Source organism: Tamandua tetradactyla, chromosome 24, assembly GCF_023851605.1.
Source record: "Tamandua tetradactyla isolate mTamTet1 chromosome 24, mTamTet1.pri, whole genome shotgun sequence".
Classification (NCBI taxonomy): Eukaryota; Metazoa; Chordata; class Mammalia; order Pilosa; family Myrmecophagidae; genus Tamandua; species Tamandua tetradactyla.
The window spans coordinates 40,270,187-40,283,314 of NC_135350.1; the positions used below are offsets into that span (position 1 = coordinate 40,270,187).

General features: G+C 34.3%; 1 protein-coding gene across 13 annotated transcripts in view; it reads right to left on the reverse strand.

Moving 5' to 3' along the window:
- Positions 1–13,128, reverse strand: part of PTPN13 (protein tyrosine phosphatase non-receptor type 13) — a 240,692-nt gene that overhangs the window by 11,124 nt on the left and 216,440 nt on the right. For all 13 annotated transcript variants that reach the window (XM_077142915.1, XM_077142916.1, XM_077142920.1 and 10 more), the window contains 6 exons: positions 8,170–8,231; positions 5,437–5,581; positions 4,562–4,699; positions 3,979–4,067; positions 3,333–3,388; positions 1,255–1,358 (listed from right to left, as the gene is read on the reverse strand). In XM_077142915.1, the coding sequence (XP_076999030.1) occupies positions 1,255–1,358; positions 3,333–3,388; positions 3,979–4,067; positions 4,562–4,699; positions 5,437–5,581; positions 8,170–8,231 (594 nt within the window). The remainder of the gene's footprint in view (positions 1–1,254; positions 1,359–3,332; positions 3,389–3,978; positions 4,068–4,561; positions 4,700–5,436; positions 5,582–8,169; positions 8,232–13,128) is intronic.

A 13,128-nucleotide genomic window follows, 5' to 3' on the forward strand; every position in this document is an offset into this window, starting at 1 on the left:
ATTTACTTAAAGCGTCTAAAGGAGTTTAAATTGTTTATTTTTTACTTTTCTTGCCTCAAATGGCACTATATTCATGATGAAAATGGAGGTAGTCCCATTGTTAATTGGCATTTAAATGAGCTTCTAAGCTCATGGGTAAAAGATGAAGAGAAATTTCGTAAAACAGGAGATTAATCTAGGAACACAGAACTCTTCTCTTGATTCCCACCACTGGTACTCCAGGCCAGCATATTTGGCATTTAATATTTCTCAGTGCAGATGGGGAACGAATGCCCTTGGGTTCTTCAGGAGTTGAGTCAAACAAGTGACTTCACTGTCTTAGAAGAGAGGCAAAGGTCTACGTAGTTACTGCTCTATGGAAAGTGCTTATGACAACAGACTGCTCCCAGTATTTTGTCACTATAAAAGAGAGACCACGAGCTGTTGTCTGCACAGGTGTATTTTTAATTATGTCAATCAGATGATTAAAGCATGACGGAGGTACTAGGAAGGCAATAATTTGCTTGTCATTGTGGGGGTTATGAAGCTGTACAAGTTACCTCAAGAAGCTACTAATAGGCTGGGGAAAAATCGAGATGAAAATACAAAATGAATTAATCTGAAATAACTGTTAACTTTTGCAGAATAGAGTCTGAGAGCAATAGGAGTTCAAAGGCAGGCTAGGTGAAAATGGGCTCCAGGACTCAGAGTATTATAGAGACAGAAACACACCAACAGCTATCCTAAGCCAGAAAAGTTTAACTTCTTTAATTTCTAATAACAAATGAGACTTCAAATGACAAAACCACGTATTTTCATTGTATTGGGACAATACTTCCTTATAGGAAATAAGAAAAAAACCGGATAGCAACTTAAATTGACTCTGTTGCTCTTAAAAAATGAGACTGGGATTCCAGGCAACAATTCCCTTTCTTTGAGCTATTTCATCAATTTTATTATAAATAAAATTTGTTCTTTGACCTCTCATTCCAGAATGGCAAAAGTGTAGCTTGGTGTTTCCATTTAAAGTATGTATACATTTATTTGCAAGTTTTCCTCCAAACTACTGAGAATTTTAGGCTATGCACTACAAATATCTGGTTATAAAATGAAAATTGATATTTGTCTATATAATTTAACTTTATATATAGAGTCAAATAATATACACATATACATACAGTGAAATAACATAATTATATTCTGAAAATTTTAATTTTTAAAGTTATATTTCCTATTCATTGCTTTTGATGTAAAAAATGTTAATATAATTCTTGCCTTTATGGGAATCTTCATGGTTGGCTGTCTCTATTGGCAATTCAATACTTCCCCATGTAATCTCATCCTCTTCAGGCTTCCTTTCTTGTGACTTTTGAATTAAACTACAACAAAGCACATTTGTAATGTTTTCCTCACTTATATCACAAAGATAGGTTCAAATACTATGACATCAGAAAATTAATTTTCTCTACAATTATTACAGTATTTAAAAATAGATTGGGCGGGCAATGGTGGCACAGTGGCAGAGTTCTTGCCTGCCATGCCGGAGACCTGGGTTCGATTCCTGGTGCCTGCCCATGCAAAAAACAACAACAACAAAAAAAAACGATTGTCAGATTAAAAAAAAACCAAATCCACAATTTTAAAAATTTATTATTAGAAGTAAAGCAAACTGAGGTTCAGAAGAGTTTAATATAATACAGTTTTAAATTTATCCCTAAACACATCTGAAGTCTTTGAGCCTTGGACTGAAGTAGTGCTCGGGGAAACAGAGAAGGTGGTGGTTTTGTCTCCACCCTTTAACAGGCATGACTGATTATAAATGGGTAAGTATATAGTTTAGTTTCATTCTTTTGAGCAGGTGCTCAGTATTGCACTGTATGGATGTATTTTTAAAGACGTCCCCATTGACAGACATCGATCAGGGCCAGAGGGACACTCAGCATTTGGTTATTCGCTCAGTGTAAAGAAACTCAGTACAAGTTTCCATTACTCTAGGGGAGCATATCAGGGGCCATCTCTCTGGTAAGGTGAATAGCTAGGAAGCATAAAATAGTCTTTAGTGCTAAGGTGAGATAAAGAAGGATTATGTAAAAGACAATATATTTCTTCCTTCCTAATATTCAGCAAATAAAGCCGAGTACATTTGGCCAATGATACGAAACATAACATTAAAGCAGGACTGAAAGAATGCTCCCAGTAATACTGCAGCAAAGATGCTGTTACTATGGCAGACACTTTTCTCTGCCCTAACTATGGGTTATGATTAACATTTAATTTGCAAGCTCTGAATATGAGAAGTTAATTTTGTCTTCTAACACATATGGCCTGTTTGCAAAGATACATTTTGGGGATCCTTCACTCAAATATTCAGTTTTCTCTTATTCCTTTGAACAGCTGATTAAGATTTGCTAGTTCCATGGTATGTACCGTTTAATGGTATGCTAGTTCAATGGTATGCACTGCATTTTTTAAAATCTATCATTGTTGGGAACATAATCATTCTGTTTCACATTAAGAAAAAAATGTATCTAAGAGTTTGTAAAATACATAAAAAAAAGATCTTTTAATAATGTTTCCAAGTGCCATCTGAAGAGATTATAATAGTTTACCCTTTATTTTCCTTTCTCTCTTCCCTAAAATGTGTAATATGTGCCTGTCTACTCACACCCTCATTTTTGGGTACTTACCTGTCTGTTATATATAAAACTGTTTGCATTTCTGCTTCAATTATATGCATCCCCTCATCTAACTGAATACAAAATTCACTGTCAATGAATTTGAATGACCCAAATTCATTGCAAAGTTGATATATACAACCTCTTTGTAGCCAACAATATATATAACCTTTTCCTGATACACAATTTGGAACTACAAAAAAAGACTTTTATGTTAGAAACAGTTTTCACAAAGAAAAATTTCGTGGGACTTAGAAAGGTTTCTTTCATTTAATTTTCTTATTGAAGAAAATTAAAAATTTGGAAAGCATAGAAAAATAGAGAAGCAGAAAAATAAACTGCCCATTATCTTCCCAGAGGAAGAAAATCACTATTATCAATGTTGGCACAATTCCTTTTACAACTATTTTCCATACATTTCTTCCCATGGTCAAGAGAATACTGCTTTTTGGGGGCAATATTATAGCAAACACATATTCACATGTCACTACAATATCCTTTTAACAAAAAAATAAAAATGTTGTTAATATTCATAACTTCATTTTTTACTCAAAAATCCTCATTTTAATGGAAAAACACAAAATTTTAAAACAACATATAAATGGAAACCTTCAGAGAACTTCTAAAAAAAGAATGGAAGTGTTACAGATTACAGATACTGTAAAAATATTTTCTTACCTCTCACTTACTACTTTTTCTTCATAATAGTCTTCACAGCCATTTATTTTGACAGACTACAAAAAGGAGAAATCAAAATCATATCAGTCATGTCCAATTTGTTTTCTATCAGTCATTTCCTATATTTGCTGTTATTGTTCCTTATATCACAAAGACATATTTGACATTCAATTAGTACTTTCCAGCTGTGGCCGAGGCATTGTCAGTAATCTGAGTGTTTGCTGTCTTTCACTTTATTCTCCTTCACACACATTTTGGCTTTTCATCTCTTATATGAGGGACTAATTAACAGTAAAGAGGTAAGGAGAAAACAAGATGAAAGTCTGAAGTAAGGCTTATTTAGATATGTATATTTGGCAAACACTTTTAAACTGCTTCAATTTTTAAAGCAGAAAATGGCTCCCAAGAAAATCTTCAAATTTCCAATGTGTTAAATGATCTTGTCCTTTTATTATCAAAGTGAGGGTTCTCTCACTTTCTTTTTTTCTTTATATTTTGGGGAAACTTGAAGAATTATTCTTTTACTTAGATGTAATATTTCAGTAGAACAGGAAACCATCTTGAATTTGATTATTTGAAATTTTGCGTTAAAACACAGTATTCTGATAAGGCATAGCATCCCAGGCTGTTTAGGTATTATCCTTGCCTCAGTAAAATCTTCGGGTAAAGGTGAACCATCACAGTCTGTATCTTCTGCTCTCTCTTTTGACAATTTCCCATTGGTCTTCACTGCATCTGTGAGAGAAATAACTAGGTCATGAGGAATTAATAAAACTATTGAGGCAACAGAACAGTTTTCTTTCTGTACCTGCAAAAGAAGGCAGTAAATGAACCAAAACCCATGGGTAGTTCCAATGTTCTAATTAGAAAAGTCAGAAATAAAAGGCATCAGCATCAAATTTAATAGTTAAATTTAGCTACTAAATTTGCAAATGCCTCAAGAATGGCTTAGTGTCAACTGGGGGAAAATGTTTGGACAAACACTTCTGAAATTAATAGCCATGCTGTTGATGCATCTTGAGTTCTCACTAATAAGGCAATCTATGGACAAATATTTTGTGGAAAAGAAAAATAGGAGATAAATCATATTTCATTTCTGATGCATTATCTGCTAACAAAGAATAGGGAAAAACACTAATGAATTTTTTTTTTTAAAATAATTTCAAGGTAGATTCTTTCCATTCCCATGACTTCTTTAGTGCACCAATAATTCATTCTGGCCCATCTACCTGGAATACAGGCATCTTCCAGTGCATTATTTTGGTTTAAAAGATTCTGGGCTTCTGCATCCACAACATCCAACAGAGACTGGATAACTTCAGCTTCTTGAGGATCATCATAAATGTCATCTTCTTGTACATCAGATTCTTGAAAAATAATAATTTACATGGAGTTTTACTTTTCAAATATTGAATGAAAAAGAGCTAAGGTGTCAAATAGAATACGCTAGGTCCTTTCAATTTTAAACATCCATTTTGAAAAACGGCCATGACTGGAAAGATGGTTTACATTAGATATCCAGTCTTTTTTTTCAGTTCTAGAATTTTTCTGGCTGCTATGACAAAAATCGCATAATCCAACCGCAACTTACTAGACATAAGAATGAATCAAAATCAATTTTTATTTTATTAATATCTTTTCATGAGATGTTAATAATTTAATGTTTGTTTTCTTAAATGAATCTAAAATAATTAACCCATGAAAGAAATACAAACAAGGAAATCATGGCACAAAGATTCAGGATATAAAAGCCTAGCCCAAATATCCCCAAGAAGAATTTTCTAATCTATTAGGAAGCCTATGAATTGCTGCTTCACAGAAACAAGAGACATAATCAAACAACAGATACATGTGTGTGTGTGTATGTGTATCTACACATATAATATTTTAATATATAATTACATAGATAAATGATTAATAGTTTTATGATTATAAAAATAGTTTTAGTCTCACAGGTATGTATGAGTGCTACACACTTATTTAGTAATGCAGTTAACATATTAGTCTTTATATTGTACTTTTATTTCTTTCAACAATCTTTCCTTTTAAAGTTACAGTAACATGCATGGCAATTAAGAGAGGATACCTAATATTTCTTTCTTACCTGAATCATTAGGGCATTTAGAGTAACCAGATAACTTATTTAGAAAACTGTCATTGGGAAGAGTCAAGTTTTCTGATTCTTTCATCTGATAAGCAGAGCATTTTCCTTCTGGGTGCAAAACTTGAATTATTCCTTCCCCATTAACCTAAAGTATAAAACAAAAGCAAATCTTTAGTTTACAATTTTAATTTCCAGGATCAGGCAGGTGCTGTACATTGCTCCTTCATATTATTTTCTTCTTTCTTCTTAGTACAAGGTCCCTGAGTTTTAGCTGGACATGTGGCTACTCAGAATAGAGGAACATTTCTTAGGCTCCCTTGAACTAAATGTGGCCAGTCAACTAAATTCTGGCCAATGAAATGTAAACAGAAATGCAAGGATTTCTGGGAAGTGTTCCTAAAAGGAGGAGGCATGCCATTTCTCACCACTTCTTCCTTGCTTTTTCCAATGTTGATGTGATGAGCTTAAGTCCAAGCAGCCATCTTGGACCGTAAATATGAGGACAGAACCTCAGGGATAGTACAGTGATGTGCTAGAAAATACCTGGACTAAGGAGCTGCCAAACCAGCCCTGGAGGTATATCTACTTTCTCATATGTGAGAGAGAAGTTATTTTTTAAAACTTTAAAGTCATTACCATAATTAATACAGAGTAAATGATGGCATTGAAAAAAGTGAACCAATTTTATTGATTCGTTTAAAGGAAGTAATATTGTTGAGTCCATCTAACCACTTCAGTTCAGGTATAATATTTCAGTTCTCAAGAGTTAAAGCAGTTCTGATATAATCTTTTCTTTTACTGTTAGTGTTTACCTTTAATCATTTCCATCTGTAACTTCTATCACATCAAAAGAATATATTCAATGATGGGATCTCAACTGGGATCAAATCAAGGATATGATTAAACATAATTATAATATTAGGGTTACTCAAAGGAAGACCACAGGGTTAGAGTGATAGTCAAACTTTAAGGTGCATGCTGATAAAGAAAAAGGAATAAAATAAATTAAGTAAAAAACAAAAAACAAACAAAAAACCCCAGACATTTCAAGCCGGTTGATATTTGAGATAATGATAAAAATCTGTGAGGCTGGCAGGTATGGCAGGGCACATATTGTCATATCAATTTTACAGACTGTGAATCTGAAGGACCTGGTAAGTGACTTGCTAATGTGACTCACACAGCTACTTTCTATACAATGAACAGTGATCAGGGGGGAAATATTTTTTATAATCTAGAGTAATAAAATGATGATCAGAGTTTTTAGGAAACAGTACAATAAGATGTGCATAGTAAAGGGGTGAGTGTTTCTGTTATCAAATAAGTCTGGAAATACCAGGTTAAGCATTAAATCAATATTTTATTCCAAGATTTCTTAAAATCCTTACTAATATAAAATTTGAATTGCCAAAAGAGATATATATTATGCAGCATTGCCTAAATTTGTTTGACTTTAGAAATCTCTCTTGAAGTATATTTCACGGGACTTGTCCTCCATAGAATGCTTCAGAAACGTTTAATAGGATTACTAAAGTTTAGAAGTTGAAGGAAAGTAAAAAAAAAGGTAAAAAAAAGTCAACCTTCTAAATATTTATGTAGCTGTGACATGAACACAGGATTCTAATTTAAATGACTTGATTAGTTAGGCATAAAGATATTCAAATCTAGTCTAAATTTCACCTGAATTTAAGAAAGACAATTTTGAATTTATAACACAAAAAAATCATGAGTAGAATCTAACTTTCTAATTCAGTGGTAAATTGTGAAGCACTTAATGGAGCATAGACTTGAAAGAAAAATGATTTGGGGAAAAATATAGTATTAAATGATTAGCATAAATTAAAGTATATTTTACACAAATAAAAGGTGTGTTCTATTCTGAAGATTTCAATCTATCAAAGCAAAAAGCATAAATGGAAGATGGAATACAATTATTTCTTCATAAATAGTTACATAATAATGTAAAAAACACTCACTTGATCGTGAAACTCCATTTTTAATGAGAAATTCATAGTCCAGACATTAGCATTCATGAACAGAATATCATTTGGGAAACTTCCTGGAAGATTTTAACTCCAGCAAAATATGCTGGCTGCCATGAACAGAAAAAGTCCTGGTTTCTAGGGTTTTATGTTAATTTAATAGAAACTGTACTCTCTTCCCTTTCAACAACATGCTGATATTTAAAAAGAAAATAAGCACCATGAAGCTGGAATAACATTAGAATTACATGAAAATTTATTTGCTTTAGCTATGTGAAATTGAAGATTTCTAAATAAACAGAGAATAGCAAGTATGGTTATGTCTCAATCCACACACAAATACTAAGAAATTCTGTGTTCCAACCATGTCTTTCTTACAATCCTCTTTTGAAATATCTTTTCATGACTTGCTAAATGAAGTCACGAGTGTGAGGTAACAGCCTTAAGAGACAACTAACAGAATTCTGTATGCTAATCAAAATATCCCACAATAAAACTATCAATTTATATAACAGGCTTATCTAAGAGCTAAGGGTATACCATATGTTATAGGGTTCAGTGTACGGTAGTTTTATTTTGTGTGCCATCACTTAGTAAATGCTGTTATTCAGTAAAATAATATCCCTACTCATCAATACAGATGGCTAAAAAAGGCAAATATTTAAATACAAAATGAGTTTGGTTCAAACCCAAGCAAGCTGGTTCTTTAGAAAAGTATGTATGACATGAAAGAAGACAGCCATTTATTTACCTTGGAGAAAGAATTGTTAGGAGTTAGGGCAGGTTTGCCACAGGGCTCGACACTGTGATGACCTGAAAGTAACAACAAAAATATTAAGTTATCTGCCAGAATTAAAAGAGGCAACAAAATAATTAAATAAAAACCCATGGTCTCTGGATTTATAATTTGCATTAGTACATTAAAAGAAATCATAGCACAAAGCAATTTAAAAGCAACTAAATGGAATAAAATATTAGAGAAAGATTTATCCCAAGAGGGAAAAGGAAAAAAACAATTTCTTAAAAGAAAATAGTACACATAAAAGCTCAGTTTGGCTGAATGGTTTATAAATTATCCCAACTGAATGCAAGAGACATTATAGGAGTTGAGCTATATTCACTTTACTATTTAAGGGAAGACAGAAAGCTTCTTATCTGATTTCATAAAAGCTATCAATACAGTACACAAAAAGAAGTTATAGCTACAATAAAAATCGACTTTTAATATATTTCTAAACCAAAAGCTAATATCAGAGAGGATTGTAGGAAAATGGTAGAATAGGAAGCTCCAGGAATCAACTTCTCTACCAGAACAAATACTGAACTGGCAGGAACTAACAGAATCAACTATTTTGACCTCTACAGTCTAGTAAAACATTGGAGCATTCTGGGAATGGGGAGAAGAAGAAACTGGTAAATTGCAGTAAATACAAGTGGAATTTCACTCTCTGAAATTCTACCACTTCCCATTCGTCAGCCTCATGGCAGGCAACAGAGGGGTCTTCAACCCCAGGCCCTGGCGCGGCTTACCATGTCAGAGCGGGATATGAAGACCTAGTTCCTGAAGATCGGAGTGTACAGTCTGATGACTGTTTCGATCAGCTACTTCAGAGAACAGAGCTTCAAGAAGCCATAGTAGAAACTCGTAGCACCGTTACTAGTCCTTTCCTCAACTCCTCTCCAAGGCAGTTTAGAGCTGGCCTAGGCCCTCCCCTTGTGGGTCCCTGGCCTTGTTACTGTTGGGAAAAACTGATCTGGACAAACTTCCTGTTCCAGAATTTGTCATCCAGGAAAAATCCCCCTGGGGCATCTAAAGCAGTGTGAGCAATAATTAAGACAAACAGCCTGGTGCAAAGGCTTATCAGCTTTAAGTCCTACAATAGACCACCCATTAAAGGGAAAAAGTATATTTCACAGGCTGTTGAGTAGGCATACAAATTCCTGTAAACAGAGGAACTCCTAAGACCACTAGCAAGCACAAGCCTGGGACAAGACACAAGTTCAGAAAAGACAGGGAAGATCTTGTATTTGCTTTTACCCTTGGATAACGTTCTGGATAGGAGGGTTGAATTCTGAAAGAGAGCACCAGAATGTAGAGCCAGTTTGCAAAGACTGTGAAAGGTGTTTTTTGCATTGACTTATTTGGTTTTGTCAGCTCCTGGCACTGAAGAAAATCTTTGTTAAATCACTAACTGGATACAAATTCAAGAAAGAACAGTTCAGGGACTAAATCAAAGAAATAATGTTTGAAAATAGTAAAATTTTAAATTTAATAGTGGGAAACAAATGATTACAAGACAAAAAAAGAAACAGAAATGATGGCCCAACCAAAGGAAGAAGATAAAAATCCAGGAAACATCATTGAAGAAGACCCAGTATGGACACACTGGACATAAAGTTTTTTAAAAAGTAATCTTTAATATGCTCAAGGAGATGAAAGAAGACACAGAGGAAGAAGTAAAAGATAAAGAGAAAACAATGAATGCACAGTAAGAAAATGTAAATAAAGAGATAGAAATGGTAAAAAGGAACGCAGGGTGCACTGGTAGAATGCTCGCGTTCTTTGTGGCAGACCCAGATTGAAAACAAAAAGAACCCAACAGAACTACTGGGTTGGAAAGACCACAATCACTGAAATGAAAAATTGCCTAGAGAATTTCAACAGCAGATTGGAGCTGGCAGAAGGATGAATCAATGATCTCTAAGACAAGGTGACTGAAATGAGTGAGGATGAGCAGAAAGAAAAGAATTAGAAAAAGTAAGAAATGCTAAGACACCTGTGGGACACCACCAAGCATACCAACATACACATTATGGGAGTCTCAGAAGGAGAAGAAAGAGAGAAAGGGGCAAAAGGAATAGCCAAAGAAATAATGGCAGAAAATACCCGTAAATTAGCAAAAGATATGAATATGAAAATTCAAGAATCCCAATGAAACCAAACAGGATAAATTGAAAATGAAGTTGGAGGTCTCACACTACCTGACTTTAAGGTGTATTATGAAGCTACGGTGGTCAAAACAGCATGGTACTGGCATAAAGATAGATAAACTGATCAACGGAATCATATACAGTGTTCAGATATAGATCCTCTCATCTATGGACAATTGATCTTTGATAAGGCAGTCAACCAACTTACACGGGACAGAGCAATCTCTTCAATAAATGGTGTTTGATATCCATATGCAAAAGAATGAATATGGAATAAAAATAAATAATAGGGGGAACAAATGTTAAAATAAATTTAGATTAAAATGCTAGTGATCAATGAAAGGGAGGGGTGAGGGGTATGGTATGCATGAATTTTTTTCTGTTTTCTTATTTCTCTTTCTGAGTAGATGCAAATGTTCCAAGAAATGATCATGATGATGAATATGCAACTATGTGATTATATTGTGAATTACTGATTATAAATGTAGAACGGAACGATCAAAAGTTAAGAATGTTTGCATTTGTTTGATGTTTTTTGGTACTTAAAAAAATTTAAAAATTAATAAAAATAAAATAAAATAAAATACTGGAGACTAAAAGAGATATCAATTTAATGATTCACCATTCATATTCATTTGTTAAGTCCTACCTTCTATGTATAATTCCACCATCACCTTTGATCTTTCCATACTTTCCTTTGGGGTTGTTTGGGCTATGGCAATTCTAAATTTTTGATATCGGAAGGGTCTGTCACTAATATGGGGTAGGGAGATGGAACTATCTGATGTTCTGGAGAGGCTGGGCTAGGTTTCAGGACTTATCTGGACCAGGGACCCATCTGGAAGTTGAAGGTTTCTGGAAAGTTACTCTAGGGCATAAAACCCTTGTGGAATCTTATAAATTGCCCTAGGTGTTCTTTAGGATTGGCTGGAATGGTCCTGGTTGGGGGTTGGCAGGTTATGATAGGTAGCAAGGTCTACCTGAAGCTCACATAAGAGCAACCTCGAACTCTGTCACTGATACTTTATTAATTACACTTCTTGTCCCCCTTTAGGTCAGGATGGAATTATAGATCTCATGGTGCCAGGCCTGGATTCAGCCCTCGGAGTCCTATCCCATGTTGCCAAGGAGGCTTTCACCCCTGGATGTCATGTCTCACATGGGGGGTGGAAATTATTTCACTTGCAGAGTTGGGCCTAGAGAGACTGATGCCACATCTGAGCAACAATAGAGGTCCTCCAGAAGTAACTCTTTGGCATGCCTAAAGGTGGTCTAAGCTTCTATGCTACCTACATAAGTTTCATAAGAGTAAACCTCATGATTAAGGGCATGGCTTATTCATTTGGGTATCCCTAAAGTTTGACACAGTATCACAGGATTTTGGGAGCTTCTTAATGACTGATTCAATCTCTTTACTTGTGATAAGTTTGTTGAGGTCATCTATTTCTTCTCGAGTCAATGTTGGTTGTTCATGCCTTTCTAGGAAGTTGTCCATTTCATCTATGATGTCTAGCTTATTAGCATAAAGTATCCTCTCATTACCTTCTTTATTCTGTGGAGTCAGGGGTTATGTCTCCTCTTCTATTTCTGATTTCATTTATTTGCATCCTCTCTCTTCTTTTTGTCAGCCTTGCTAAGGGTCCGTCAATCTTATTAATTTTCTCATAGAACCAACTAGTGGTTTTGTTGATTTTCTCAATTGTTTTCATGTTCTCAATTTCATTTATTTCTGCTCTGATCTTCATTATTTCCTTCCTTTTGCTTGCTTTGGGGTTAGTTTGCTGTTCTTTGTTTAGTTTTTCCAAGTGAGCAGTTAATTCTTCGATTTTTGCTCTTTCTTTTTTTTTGATACAGGCATTTAAGGCAATAAATTTCCCCCTTAGCACTGCCTTTGGTGCATCCATCAGTTTTGTTATGTTGTATTTTCATTTTCATTTGCCTTGAGATATTAACTGATTTCTCTTATAATTTCTTCCTTGACCCACTGCATGTTTAAGGGCATGTTGTTTAGCCTCCATATATTTGTGAATTTTCTGGCCCTCTGCCTGTTATTGATTTCCAGCTTCATTTCTTTATGGTTCAAGAAAGTGTTTTGTATGATTTCAATCTTTTTAAATTTATTGAGACTTGTTTTGTAACCTAGCATATGGTTTGTCATTGAGAATGATCTATGAGCACTTGAGAACGAGGTATATTCTGCTTTTGTGGTGTGTAATGTTCTATAAATGTCTTTTAAGTCTAGTTCATTTATTGCATTATTCAAATTCTGTTTCTTTATTGATTCTCTGTCTAGATGTTGATGAGAGTGGGGAATTGAAGTCTCCAACTATTATAGTAGAGGTGTCTATTTCTCTTGTCAGTCTTTGCCATGTGTGTTTTGGAGCATGCTGGCTTGGTGCATAAATATTTGATTGTTATGTCTTCCTGTTGAATTGTTCCTTTTATTAATACATAGTTCCCTTCTTTGTTTCTTTTAATTGTTCCACATTTGAAGTCTAATTTGTTGGGTATTAGTATAGCTACTCATGCTCTTTTCTGACTATTGTTTGCATGAAATATCTTTTCTCAACCTTTCACTTTCAACCTTTGTTTGTCCTTGGGTCTAAAATGACTATGCTATAGACAGCATATAGAGGGGATCTGCTTTTTAATCCATCCTGTCAGTCTATGTCTTTTGATTGGGGGGTTTAATCCATTAACATTTAGTGTTATTACTGTAAAGGCAGTGCTTTCTTCTACCATTTTGCCTTTTGGATTGTATATGTTATATCTATTTCTT